Source organism: Gymnoscopelus braueri (genome assembly GCF_963280865.1).
Source record: "Gymnoscopelus braueri genome assembly, chromosome: 5".
NCBI lineage: Eukaryota > Metazoa > Chordata > Actinopteri > Myctophiformes > Myctophidae > Gymnoscopelus > Gymnoscopelus braueri.
The window spans coordinates 27656481-27671480 of record NC_137606.1 but is presented as its reverse complement, the minus strand read 5'-3'; the positions used below and the strand labels follow the sequence as shown (position 1 = coordinate 27671480).

Sequence of the window (15000 nt, the reverse complement as noted above, 5' to 3'; positions counted from 1 at the left end):
CCCTCCCTCTCTCCCCGCTCTCTCATGCTCCCCCGAGTCCCCCCCCCCCTCTCTCTCGTGCGCCCGCGCGCTCTCTCATGCCCCCCCCCCCTCTCTCTGTCAAAAGTGTTGCTTGGCTTCCGCACATTATAAACTGGAATATAGGCTTTAAATCTAACCTATCACTGGTTATGTGCAGCGTTTCACTTGATGTTGAATCTCAACCAGAGAACTGGTGTCTACCATTACCGTATTGACAGAGGTGCGCGCTGTGCGTCCTGGCCGTCTCCACGCATCCATTGCAGCCTGTGCGGAGTGTGCGCTCTGGCGGGTGGTTGTTTGGTGTTATAATAATTTATAACTTGTTTGTAAAATTGATGAGGGGAAGGGGAGAATGTAATTCATAAAAACTGTAGTAAAAAATATATATAAAAACCCGGTCTATTTTATTAATTCAAAAATGCATGACCCTCCCTTGGACTCAAAATAAAATTAGTTGACCCTCCCTCGGACTAAATTTAAAATGGCATGACCCTCCCCTATTTTCCTCCATACCCCCCATTTCCTAAATTTCGACTGGTCCCTAACTGCTCCCGACGAGTAGGTTGGTGCCTTGGAATGGGTGAATACTAGGCACACATTATAACGTGCTTTGAGTGGTCAGAAGACTGGAAAAGCGCTATACAGAAAATGCAGTCAATTTACAGTACCATAAACTTGATGATCGCCTGCATTATGACTTTTGGGATAGAGTAAACTTCACTGATTCAGAAGCAAAGTTTTCCATATGAGATTTTGTGTTCCTCTGTAGCCTCGATACTGATCAAAGAGGTAGGACTTTATACGGTGTTAAACATCAAAGAAAGGTTAAGGTACCCTTTTTGTGTTGAATAAAAGGTTTTCATATCGGCAAGTGTTTGGTCTGACCTTTCAGTAAAAGCTCAACTGAACCTGACATTTTGTTAATATTTGGCTAGCACTGATAGAGAAAATTACTGTACTGTAGGTAGAGTGACTGGGTTGATGTCGACTTTACTCTTCTTTTATAGGACTTGTTTCCCCAGACTTTGATTAATTTGATTTGTCTCTTACAGTTCCATTTTGGGTGAATTTTTACACTGAGTAATATTAACACTGGAAATGGTAGCTATGACATGGAAATAGTTGTGTTGTTAAACCTCTAAAACCCTTTATTTTCAGATAAACCTGAAGTGAAGATAGTGGTGACGTATCCTGAAGGTTTACCCAGAGAGGGAGATAACCTTGATTTGTCATGTGTTGCAGAGGGAAAACCACAGTGAGTATTCATATAAGTTAACACACAGCAGAGCATGTTACCCTGTAGCTTAACCACATTTTAACTTCAAATACACCCATGCTTCTGCAGAGGGCGGTTAAGCGTTGATGTTTATCAGCAGTGCAATTGATGGGTTCGTCAAGTTTGACATACGGCAGCCGAATCGATACAGCCGGGCGTTAATGGATTAAAAAGGTGGGCCTAATTGAAAGGGACAACCCACCACAAGAACACTGGCTTTCAAGGCCGTAGCCACGTTTGAGGAGGCTGAGGTCAAGACCTCAGTAAATTAAAGTGAATTGCTACCAAAGTGTTGCAGCCCGCCATCTCACTGCTCCACTCACCACACATCTTGTGGCGCCATGGTAAATGCCCATGCCATGTCTCGCTGTGGTTCGTTTGGGGGGAAAGTGAGAAGGCAAGCACAGTTCCTCTTATACACATTTAGAGATTCAATGACTCTCTAAATGTAACTTTGTATTCACTATTTTGGGAGAAGTAGGAGCAAAACATAAGCTAGCACACTTTGTCACACATCTCCATATATGGGCACAAAAGGGACACGGACAGAGGGGGTACAACGGGTCCTCTGAAACATCCCCCTGACACTATGACTCAGACATATCGGTTGGATCGGTGGTGCGACGTAGGTGTGAGGGCCGTGTAGCGGCCCGAACCTCTAGTGTTCTTAAAGGACCATATCATCAGCCTCTTACACAAGTGGGTCCTTTTATCACTCTTACTTTGATAGGATTGCATTCCTATAAAACTGTTTTCTTTATTATGTTTATTTTCTGTTGAGATATTGAGGTATTGAATGAATGAATGTATTTGTATAGCACTTTTCCAAAGATAGTTACAAAGTATATTATACAAAGTATATTATTGGCCTATTCATGATTGATATTGAAGTCTGATGCCTCTGATGTCGGTGTTCTCACTTATATTCAGTAATTTGATGAAATCTAAGTTGGCTGATATGGGCCGATATATCTAAATAACAGGAAAAAAAGCTTTTTTTGTTTTTGTTTTGAGGAATTAAATCCTATCAAAGTAATAACACTGTCCCCACATCTCCAAAAGGCTTGCATGGCCCTTTAAATATGTTAACTTATGAATGTATTAATTATGTTTTTGTGACAATATTATTCAAAATTTTGTTAGAGAGATGTAATTACATTTTAACATTTTTGGCAGCGAAGACAGGAGAGGAAGACAGAGAACAAGAGAGATAAGCAATAGAGAAATAGAGGACTGCAGTTGCGATCAACTGTCCTAAGTGATTATTGATTATTGTTGCTCTCCTATGCATTACAATGCATAGATGGGGTTTGGGGGGAGGAGGGGGGGGGTGTATGGACAGGGATCATGACCTCAGTATTTCAAAAAAATCCCGTTTACAGCCCTGCTGGCTTTTATTGTATTTTATATCACCATTTTATTTTTGGTCTGTGTCCTATATGAGTCATCATATCCTCTCTTCGTGGAAGGACAGAATAGCTTTTGCTGGTTAGATATAGCTGTCATTAGTCAAACTTGCACATTGTCAGCAGAATATCGCTGACACCCGCACATCAGGAACGCCGCACCCAGGAGGACGGTTTAGGGTCACAGTACTTGGGAATCTTGGCGCTGATGGGAGATTTAGTTTGTGCCTGCATGAAACTAGGAGAAAGAAACGCCCAAGATGTGACACTTTCAACCAATCCAGTCCACCTCCCTTTTCTGAATCTCAGAGCACTCCCATAACCTTTTTCTTTCCATGGTACTGCTACAAAGGTAACCAATGTTACCTTTGTACACTCTTTTACTGTGTGAGCTGAGCTCTGACCTTTATGTCTTTGCCGGGCACATACAGCGTTTGAATGGTGTGTGTGTGTTTTTTTGTTCTCCCCTCAGTCCCCTTCAGATCAGCTGGCTGAGAGTGGATGAGGACGTGCCGTCTCACGCCGTGGTCACCGGCTCTGAGCTCTACATCGAGAACCTCAACAAGTCCTACAATGGCACCTACCGCTGTGTGGCCTCCAACGTTGTGGGGGAGGCCTACGATGACTACATACTTTATGTATACGGTAGGTATTCATTGGCAAGGCAAATGTCATTTACATGTTTGACTTTAACCATTTGAACCTAGCGTCCCTATTCTGGGGGGCGAACATTTCGTCATCAAAAGTAGCAGATCTACTAGCTCACAACGCATCACCTTGCGACGTGTTGTGAACAAAGAGTGGACCGAGTACAGAGCCAACTCGGGTCCAGTTTACTTAAGTATAGACTAGGCCAGGGTGTAAGTGGTTAAGCGTGCACGTCTGTGCCTGCTCTGTGCTGCTGACACAGATGTAAATACAGAGGTGCTGTGGCTATATGGCAGTCTGGTGATTGCACTGGAAAGATTGACATGGACTTGTGAATGGTGTTTATTGGCTCTAGCATCGCTGCAACGTTATGACTTTCATGTCTCTGACGACACTTCTGCTTTCAACAAGCATGGCTAAGGAGGGTAAATTATGCTTCCGTAATTACCTGGGCTGTCACAATGTATCATTGCACACCGCCAGCATTTTAAGTATCGTGCTGTAAATATATCACTAACTTCAACATGACTGTTAATGAGGTTATGCAGTGTACGACTAGAAGCTTAAAGCAGCCTAGACAGGTATGCTACTGCCGCTGAATATACCAAGGAACTAGTCACTATCTTCTACTTTAGTCTATATGAACAAATCCTGCAAGTCTGAATTGATGCAGAGAGCAGTTCTCTTCTAGCCTTTGAGCTTACTTTATACAGTAAATTAATGTTGACTAGATATGCTCTTCGTAGTAACAGTAATTTTGTATTTTAATATTTTTCGCATTGGCCTTTGATCATCATATTATATACGTATATACGTAACTACGTATAGTTAGTTAGTTATTTTGCTCAGAGGATCTCTTTTGGTAAGAGTGTAGGGGACTGACATGCAGCAAATGTTCTGTTGGCCAGGAATGGAGCCATGGACTCAGTGCTCTCAGGCATTAAAGACCATGTGGTACACACCCTAATCACTCAGCTATCAGGTCGCCCCATATCATATAACGTTGATGGGTATAGAAAATACATCCCCTAATGCTTTGCTTATGATACAGTTTCATTTAATTTGAGAGATGTTTAACATAAAAAGAAAACCAGAATATGTTATTTGAAAGCTATAGATACATCACCAGATTAAAGTGGTATAAATGCATGTACTGTATAGCATTCTGTTAGGGATGGAACATCGGTGACACATTGTACTTTTCATTGTTGATGTAAAGGACCAAAGCATTAGCGCTGCTGCTTTCAAAGAACAACTCATTTTAAATTGTGTCAAGGTATTAAGATAAAGCCTACAGGCACAGTAGTTGTTGTTTTTTTAAACTGTTGCAACAGTTGTCTACAATTACACTTGTAAATTGCTCAGTGTGAGAGCATCTAAAAGTCTAATAACACAACACCTTAATGTGATTCTTCCGAATTTGCCCTCAGTATGCAGTGGTGACAGCCAAACATGTTTAGCTGTCACAGTTTTGCATTTAATATGCTGAGAAGCCAATAGAAACACAAATAACTTCTGTTTCTCCCACTTTTCCATACTGCATGAGTCATTGAGGACACACAGCGTGTGTTTTTCACAGTTACTTGGCTAATGAAAAGCTGGAGAGAAAAAAAAGAAAAGAAAAAAAGAGTTTGGTCTCATGCCGAGAAAGTGGCCCTCAGCGGAGTGAATATATCTGCCAGGCCGGGTGGCCATACCCAGGGCTGTGTAAGAGGCAGAATGTGACAGGCATGGATGATGTGGGCATTGCATCAACCCAAAAACATGTATGTTGTTGGACACATGCACTTGCATATCTCTGCTGTCCAGCAGTTAGGAGGTTTTGTTCATCATTAGTACATCAGTACAGCTGAGTGGTCCAAGCTCACAATGAGGTTGGAGGTGAAAAGGGGGTGGAGCCTAGAGTCAGCAAAACCAGCTAACTCCGGTGGACTTCGCTGTAGCTGGTTTTGTCAGAAGCACTTTTTAATGCTTTTCATTGGTTCAATATTTTTTTTATCAATACACAGACGTAAAGGGTGTTCAATGGCCCTGATTTATGGGAAAAATGGAGTTCTGCCGGACAACAAAGATACTAACATTGTGCATTCTGAGGGTAAAATGACTGGGTATATCATTGCGGAATTGCGTTGATAAGAATCTGTACTAGCTGAACGACTGCTGAGGAAGTCTAGTGATAATTACAGTGAACACATTCACAGAAAACCTTTCTTGTCTGGACATACAGTATTTTGTTGACCATCAGGTGCTGATGGTTTACTAGCCCGCCTGGTGTGCTGTTTGTAACCTATATACTTTTGGGAGAGACTTTGGGAGGCGACATGTCTTTAGCGTTGGGTTTGAACAGATCATATTGATCATGCAGGCTGGCAACATACTCCTGAGTAATACCACCTGCATTGTTGTGTCTGTGTGGAGCCTGTAATGACATGTAAGGATATGATAAAGGATGCTGATCGGGACGTTAATGTTGTGTGTTAATTATGTTTGTACAAGTCTGGACTCGCAAGTTGAACTTTATATTCCTTCTATAATTCATGAAATCTCTGCTGTGAGTGAGTGACAGCTATGGCAGGTGACGAAAGCTTGCCAGACCTATGCCAGGTTAACAACGGTTGCTAAGCTGGCATTGGACAATCGCTTTTGGGGTGGGGTTTAGCGAAGGGTCCATTGTAGGCAGATCAAAACACCACTATTCCATCGCCAGCCAATCATTCCCACTTAATCGGTCAGAAGCTTCTTGACCAACAACCTCATGGACCATTGCCTACCAAAGCTGATGTAGGAGTGTTTGGGTCTTACGTAGAGTAGATCCATTAGTCATACTGTAGTTGATACTTAATGGTTTAAACATTAAACGTAGCTGTGTTTCCTGGCAGCTTTATGGAGCAGCTGCCTGAAGAGCTGATATCGGACTACTCAGACTCATAGGCAGATGTTGTGTACGTCCCTTTCAGAGTAGAGTATAATAATTCATTTAACCATAAATTAGCATCTAAGAGTGGGACATCTGCCTGTGAGGCAGAAAGACTCCTACTACGTCAGCGTTGGAAGCAGAATGATTGGCTAGCATGGTATTTTGATTAGTTGGACAGCAAATGGGGCTAATATGCCCACAAGTCAACTCTCAGGGCAAAAAATCTTATCGGAGGTGCTTCTGTTTTGTGATGTCATGCATGTATCGGCATGTGCTGTGATTGCATGGTGCACTTTTGAGGGGACAATACACAGTACAGTACTGAATCTGAATCAACTGTATTTTCACATCACGGTCTACAGGTGTAAAAAGTGGGTGGAATTTGTTTTTGTGCAAGCTCCATCATTTCTGTTACTTTCAGAAGAAGAAAAGAAACAGGGGGGGGCAGTTAAAGACGACGAGAGGCAAAAATATAACATACACATAGCATAGGCCAGAAGGCACACTACATGAGGTAAGACATAAGGTGCGAGCGAGGTGGTGGACACATGCAGTAGGTCCACATTAGCAACAGATATGTACATGAGATTTACACAAAAAGAGTATCAACTTATTGACAGATTCACGTAGGATTGTAGACCACCATAGGTCGATAACTTTCACAGGTAAAAACAAACGCATGGTAGATCCCCAAAAAAATTAATTAAAGTCCATGGTTCTGTCCATTTACTGTATACTGTTCATACAGTATACAGACACCCTGTTCCTGGTGGATCGGATGTATTTGATTTACTATTATTTAACTTGATGATAAAATTACAGACTTAAACTTAAGCCCTCAGGATAAAACTTAAAAGTTGTAAAACTGGAAAATGGCACGGTGAAGGAAAAAACTGAAGTGATTTAAATCGAGATTTTGAGAGAAAGATATACAGAAGTCAAAGAAAGGTAAATGGAAATAAAGGCAAGAAATATCCCCCCCCAAAAAATATATATACACTGCTCAAAATAATTAAGGGAACGCTTTGATCCCTTAGTTCTTTTGAGCAGTTTTTGTTAGCATTATGTACACAGTTCATGAAAACTCAAAATAATTAAGGGATCAAAGTGTTCCCTACGTTTCTTTGAGCAGTATATTATCTGGTGGCAAATACCATACTACATACAGTACAGAACCTTGTACAGAATACATGCTGTAGAACTAGAGTGCTGTTATGACTAACTGGTGATTTACACTGTCTTGTCAGATCAATATGTATAAGCATCACAGAATTATTATTTGTTACAATCTACACAGGTTGTGAGCCCAAAAGCCAAGAGTCTCAAAGTTTGCCAGTTTTTTCACATGGGCCTGTTATAGCGCCGCCAGGAGGCTGATTTATTTTACAGTACTCCTACAGATTTTGTCCAAACATCACGCAAATCGGTACACAGCATCTCTATAGTCATTAGGCCTGTCCCCGACTAAGGATTTGTTTAGTCGACTCTAATTGGCGACTAATTGCCAATAGTCGACTGGCAGTCGACAAAAAAAAAAAAAAAAAAAAACTTTATTTTATTTTTTTTAATTTTTTTGGGGCCATTTTATTTCAAAGGGCCAAGTCTACACAGTTTGTTTTGTGTCTCCAGCAGAGTTTCTAGTGTCTCTATCTCTCTCTGGAAGAGGTTGCACATGAACTCTGCAGCCGCACTGAGGCGCTCCAACACAAACAATACCAATACAAAGACGAGGAATAAGAAGAATAAAGTGGAAGTTACGTGTGGTTGCAGGTGTAGACTTGGCCAAAAAACAATTTAAACAATTTTTGGCCCTTAAAAAAAAAAAAAAAAAACCCGCGACTAACCAGTCGACTAGTCGACTTAGTCGAGGTCAGGCCTAATAGTCATTAAACCAAACAGGTCTTTTAGATTTTTCATATTCCATCCTGATTGGCTGATTGGCTTCCAAATTTTGCAGGAGTGCTCACTTTGGAATAAAATGCTTCAAATAATGAACACAGCATGCGATTTCCGTGAAATGTGCACGCACATTCCCACTAGGCAGAAGAAGAAATGCCACTTAAATTTGTTAAATCAGCCTCATGGTGGCGCTATAACAGGCCGATTTGTGTTTTTACCCATAACTGCACCGATCTGTGTAAAACTTTGCATGCGCCCTGCATTTTTCACATCTGCCTTTTATAGCGCCACCAGGAGGCCGACTTATGTAAAACAATTGCAGTGAAACTTTGCACGCACATTTGCACTACGTTGTGGAACAAATGCCACCCTTTTAACATTGCCCTATTATAGCGCCGCCAGGAGGCCGATTTCTTTGTTCGATTTTTCATATTCCATCCTGATTGGCGAATTCCGAACATTGCTGGCTCACAATAGCTGACCTGGCGGAGACCTGTGCTCCGAGGAGCACTTTTTCTAGTACTAATTATGTATTCAGTGGCCATTGCCCTCCAAGTCTCTGTTGCTGGTCTATGGCAAGGTGGCCTGGGTGGGTGAGAGAATTGTTGTACCAGTCGTAACCTAAGGGCGGATTCACACTATGGTCCCGGGTGCGCACCCTGGACCACTTGGCTGATGTTGTGGTAGTGTGAACGTTGCGTATCGTTCCCCGAAACGGATCACCGTACCGTACCCGAGACCGCCTCGGGAGGTAGTCTCGGATCCGGATCATGCGTACTCGGCTACGGAACGATGCAATGTGAATCCATCCGTACCAACAGGAGGAAGTGGACTGCTAATCATATATCATTTATATATTTTTATAAAGACACATTATTTTAGCTGGGTTATACCTTCTCATAGTTCTACTTGAATGTTGACAAGAAATAATAATCCCGCTAGTGTTTGAGTAGCGCGAGCCGTGAAAAATAATAAACAAAAAACACATGTGTAGCGAACGCGTATATAAGGATAAATATACTAAGGATTAGTCCGTGACGTCATTGCTAAAATACCAAGGATGCGTCCCTGACGCCAATATCATATTTAGACAACGTTACATTTAGAGGTTTCAAAGACCAGTGCACACACTGCTTTGGTTGTGTATTGTTGATCTGTTGTTATTATAACTCAAGACAACATCAGGAACACAGTCAAACTTTATTATTCACTCTAGAGTGACTTTTCTTCTGTGAATGACATTCTCTCTCCCAAAGCCCCGTAGTCCACAGCGCCCCCATGAGGCACATATTTACCATTACTGTTAAATGAAATGGTCTCGAGTCTTGGCCAGTGTGAATGCTGGCCAGCTGGGAGAAGCCAAGCGTACTCGGGAACGGTTTGATTCAAACGGACCCAGTCTGAATCCGCCCTAACTTCATCCTTAGATCCCTGACAAAGCTTGTCGGAGTTTATAAGGCTGCAATCTTAAAATGGACTCTATAATACACCTGTGTGAAGGATGCCAGGATAGAGGAAACATTTTCTCCTTTCTTTGTAATAGTTTTAACACAAGCTGCTGCAGTCTAAGGGAGATGTGATAAAGGCATGATATCTAATATTATGATATGTTCATAAGCTGAGAGCAACATGATTGCTTTGACATTCTTTACTACTGTACAAACATGCGGATATCCCATTCTCGTGAAAGCAATATCTCAGAAACACCTTGAGGGAATTTCTTCACATTTGGAAGAAATATCCAGATTAGATTTGGTTAGTCAAAAGACAAGGTTGGTCGTAAAAATCAAATCATGTGGATCACGTGTTGCACATGGGAGCGGTGTGGCTGCCTTTTGGATCGCGGACTTCATGTGGCCAGCCTGTGACGTCAGCTGTCTCCGACATGTGTATGACATACTGCATGACTCCAAATATTGCCACGCTTTCAGCCCAATCCGAGCCCTTTATTGACTGACATTATAAAATGTAATTAAAAGCAAAATGCATGGAGGTACTTAGTTAGCCTACTGGTAGTGTGCATATGAAACTGCATGAATATTTATTCTGTATATTTTGGTAGCAAATGTATTCATCCATTATTTGTTGTATATTATGTTCTCTTTTTGGCTGTATCATAGGTAGATATGTAGTAGCCAAAAAGCTCAAAGCCAACATGAGCCAAAATGTGCATCATAACATTTGGCTTGGAAACTATGTTAAATGGCTATCGTCAATAGTATGAGTATTACCACTCCAGTGCAACTCAAGTGAAGAGTGCTAAGTATCATTTCTCTATAGCCCATGAACATAGGCTGGAAGACAGATTAAAATGATAATAACTAAACAATGATTATTGTGTTTATGGTAAGCTTACATTTAATATCACACACTTACATCTGCCCCTCCCCCAAATAAATAAATTCATGTATTTACTTATTTATTAGTACTAATAATAATAATAATTATAATAATAATAATGATAAATAAACAAATCAAACCAGCACTATGCATCAAATAACTGTGGTAATGTGGTTATTGTCCCAGGACAATACCGGCATAGTATATCACTTTACCACACTTATTTGGTTTTTAAACATTAATGCTTATTTTATTTTACCACAGTATGACTACTACTACAAGTAGTTTGCATACTTTGCATTATATTTTGTACTATTGTATATGTAGGACATGACTTTTTGCACATTTTGGTGGATTATGCTGCACCAATATTTAATTGATCATACACATGTGACAAATAGAGTTTTTGAATCTTGAATCTAATGAGCTACAGTATTTAAGATTTGGAACATAACTGGAAAAAGTGTATCAAAACGTATTTAAAGAACTTAATGGAGAGAACGTCAAGAGAGCATGTGGAGGGTTTCAATCTGGTTATCAGTTCAGACAGCAACTCTGGAGAGATGGGCTTGAAGAAGTTCAGCAAAGTTATTGCCGCCTTGGAGATATAAATCGTATTACAGGTAGGAGGGGGACTAATTTGCTCTCTGATTTTAGAAACTTTTTAGATAAAAAAGCATTTATCTTGAAACGTTTCAGGGGTAACATTATGCAGATGTGGCTCATCTGATCACATTATAAAAGGACTCTGGGGTTCTAGTGATTTGCTTCAATAAGGCTTGAAAAACGGAAGACTCTCCCATTTATTAACTGCGTATTAGACATATGTAGCTGTCTTTACACATCAGACACACTTACTGGTGGCGCAGAGATGCATGGGTCTGACGATTTCAAGCCAGTGAAAAGGTGGGTGCTGACCCTCAGCACAAAGGAGAAAAGCCAGAGCTGACATGGTGTTTGTTCTTCATCTCGTACGCTACAAGTGTTCCACAACTTAAGAGCACGTGGAAGTTGGACTGTGGATGGAAACAGTCACTTGGCATTAATTCAAGTAACAGAGAATTTTAATATGTTGGAGCTAACTTGCCAATAAAATTGCTAATAGGCTTGAAAGGCCAGCATTGAGATGGACAACAACTGGTGAAAGACTTGATAGATACCGTAGAAATGAAAACTAAATATAACAGAAAGACAATTGACAGGACAATGAGAGAGACTTAATCGTCTTCCAAGCTACTGCAGAAAGTATGTGCACTAATGCTGTGTTCACACCGAAGGAGTAAAAAGCTGACGATAAGGCCAAAAAAAAGCAGCTTCAAGGATGTGGTCTGGGGAGAAAAAAAGCACGCTTTTCTATTTACACTTTTAAAAGCCCATCAAAAAAATGAAAAAGCTGATTTGCATAGAGATAACATTGAAAATAAAAGCTGATTCATTGTTCAGCTTCCCGTCGGTGTGAACAACACATAGGGCTTAAGGGCTTTCAAAGACAGAAAAAACAAGTAATCATGAAACGTAAAGCTACAATCTGGAACTGTTTAGTGAATAAAATGATATTTTAACCAATTTGTATGGTAGCGTATGTTAATACAATATAATTAGCACGTCTGCAATGGTTGGAGGTGGTATCCCTACTCTTCTATTGAGCATTTTAGACCCTGGTGTAGGGTAGGACACTTGGAGTGGCACAGTCTGAATTTCATACGCCTATTCGCCTAATATCTCAACCGGCAAAGAAGGATTCCCTCTTGCATGATGTTTGGTTTCCCATGCGGTAGAGCCGGCATCAAATCCCAGGTATTGCAATTACCTACTGTATCTCCATAGGGATAGGACACAAAACTTATAGATTGTAGCTTTAAAGCTTATGAGAGAAGCATTTATAAGTTCATATCACTTTCACTGTGATGTGTAGATTCTTATCTGAAGGGTAAAGATTTTCATAACGGGTAAAAGGTGGATAAAGAACATAGATCTGTGAAAAATCATCCATTCTACCCCGTGACTTCTACAGCATTTTGACCAAGGACAGCGGTGCAAAAATGGCTTTAGAGATTGTCAAAGTTGAAGGATAACTATAATAAATAATAATACTTCAATATTTAATAAATGATGTTTGTAATAAATGTAGATCATCACCCAGGCATTCGTCATGCAACCGAGGGCTGGATTATCTGATACAGCCTGGACATTGGTTGGATACAGATGCAATGATGAATGGCGGCAATAATGTGTTCACCACATACCAATAGTCGTCTTTATTCACAAAGAGAGTGACATTTGATCCACACACAAATTTTATAAATAAATGTAATGTTTGCTGTCAACAAGGAACTGTCATGGCAAACAAAATGGCAGTCCCACTGGGATTTCCTGACAGTGTGGTGAAGAAATTGGATGAGAATATGGCAGGTGCTGCTGGCAGGCCTTGTCCTTGTTGGTACTCATACTGAGAACTGTCAAAGTTCACTAGATGTTTTCTGCTCTGTGTTTTGTTTTCTTGCCCAAACTTAGTTTGGCAGCCGATTTCTGTCCATGATGTTTGACATGTCGAGTATTTCACACAGCGAGGTCGCTGCACTTTATCTCACACTGATTGGTCAGCTACTGGTGTAGGGGATGAGGGTTTGAGTATCTTAAGTGTAAACTTTGGCTAAAGATGGCGCTGGAGGGAAGGTCATGGAATCAGCCAAATTAGAAAGGGTCCATCCTTCAGGGAGCATGAAGGTGCACAGCCAATAGCACTAGCACAGCACTATGATAGCAGATATACAAGCTCATAGCACGGCACTGAGTGCCGCGCTATGAGCTTGTATGTCTGCTATTTTTGAAAAATCCCTGGCACAAAATATTTTTTAGATGGGTGGTCCACAGTCAAATACATGTAAGTTTGGGGGTCCAAACTTATCATGGGGGTCATGAAAAAAGTTTAAGACCCACTGCTGTTGTGTGTTCACTGTTGTATATATATAGATGTGCTAATCATGTTACAGTATGGCACCGTCTGATGTGAGAGACGTTTGTCACTGTAGCATAGGTTTCCAGTGACACTCATAACTGTGCTGCTCCAGGGTTTTTCATCATCGTGCTCTGCCAGGCAGATGATGGCATCTGCTTGTTCCTCATGGGCCCCCGATGATCGCTTACAAACAAAAAGACCACATATGCTGGCAAACAGCACAGCAAGACAGGCTTATGGTTGCCATGGCTAAAATTCCCATTCCTTCTGATCCAAGGCACTTCCAAGGTCCGTCTTTAGTGCAATGAATGCATTTAGTTTTTTTTTTTTTTTTTTTTGTCTCTTAGATAAGATAATAATAGAGAATAGTTACAGCAAGGTTATACATGATATCCGTTGTTTGAATTATACAGTACTGTACAGCAGTGGTTGTCAAACCTTTTCATGTCAAGGACCCCCAAAATGATATGCATTTGGCTGCGGATCCCACATCTCAGAAATATTTTGTGCCCGGAATTTATCAAAAATAGCAGATCTACAAGCTCATAGCGCGGCACTCGGTGCCGCGTTAAGAGCTTGTATATCTGCTATTTTTGAATAGCCAAAGTATAAAATAGGGTTGAAGTGGTTAAAATGATTGTGACGCAATATTAACACAATTTTGCTGGAGACCCCCTGGTACCCCTCCAAGGACCCCTGGGTGGTCCCCGGACCCCACTTTGAGAACCAATGCTGTACAGTATGCAAGCAGACATGTTTACTGGTCTAGGAACATGTGATCCCCTTTATATCGTACAATATATTTAGCTGGCTGGCTTACCAATCTTAGGAGTTGAATGTGATTTACACGGTTCCTGCATAACAAACCACCTATCCACAGACTGTACCGCTTCCCATTAACCCATTAAGACCGGGAACGCATCTGTGGCACTTAAGATTTAAAGTAAACTTTGGCTATTCAAAAATAGCAGATCTACAAGCTCATACCGCGGCACATGAGCTTGTAGATCTGCTTTTTTGAAAAATCGTGAACATTTGTGCAAATCTTTGAATATATATACACTTCAAATCTTTGCTTCTGGGGGTCCCTGGAACATAATATTTTGAGATGGGGCGGACAAATACATATCATTTTGGGTGGTCCTTGACATGAAAAAAAGTTAGAGAACCACTGATAAAGCAACATAAGTTAAAAAAAAAATTAAAAATAATCCCCAGAAGCAAAGATTTGAGTTAAAAATGTTTGCTTGAAAAAAATATATATATTCAAACATTTGCACAAACGTTAAAGATTTTTCAAAAGTAGCAGATCTACAAGCTCATCATGGCGCAGCACTGAGTTCCACGTATATATATCTGCTATTCTTGAATAGCTAAAGACATCTAAAATGACTCTATGTGTTCCCGGATTGAAGGGGTTAAGCTCTGAATCTCTGGTGTATCAGTGTTGGAGGCCTTGTGAATTCAGTTTGTTGTAATGAGACACAGGAGATTGGTAAAAAAAAAAGGTGCTAATAACAGTGTGTAATTATGT

General features: G+C 40.7%; 1 protein-coding gene across 2 annotated transcripts in view; it reads left to right on the top strand.

Annotated features, from left to right (window-relative positions):
• cadm1b (cell adhesion molecule 1b) overlaps positions 1-15000 on the top strand; it is a 158338-nt gene that overhangs the window by 123669 nt on the left and 19669 nt on the right. For both annotated transcript variants that reach the window (XM_080428576.1, XM_080428575.1), the window contains exons 7-8: positions 1180-1276; positions 3176-3348. In XM_080428576.1, the coding sequence (XP_080284702.1) occupies positions 1180-1276; positions 3176-3348 (270 nt within the window). The remainder of the gene's footprint in view (positions 1-1179; positions 1277-3175; positions 3349-15000) is intronic.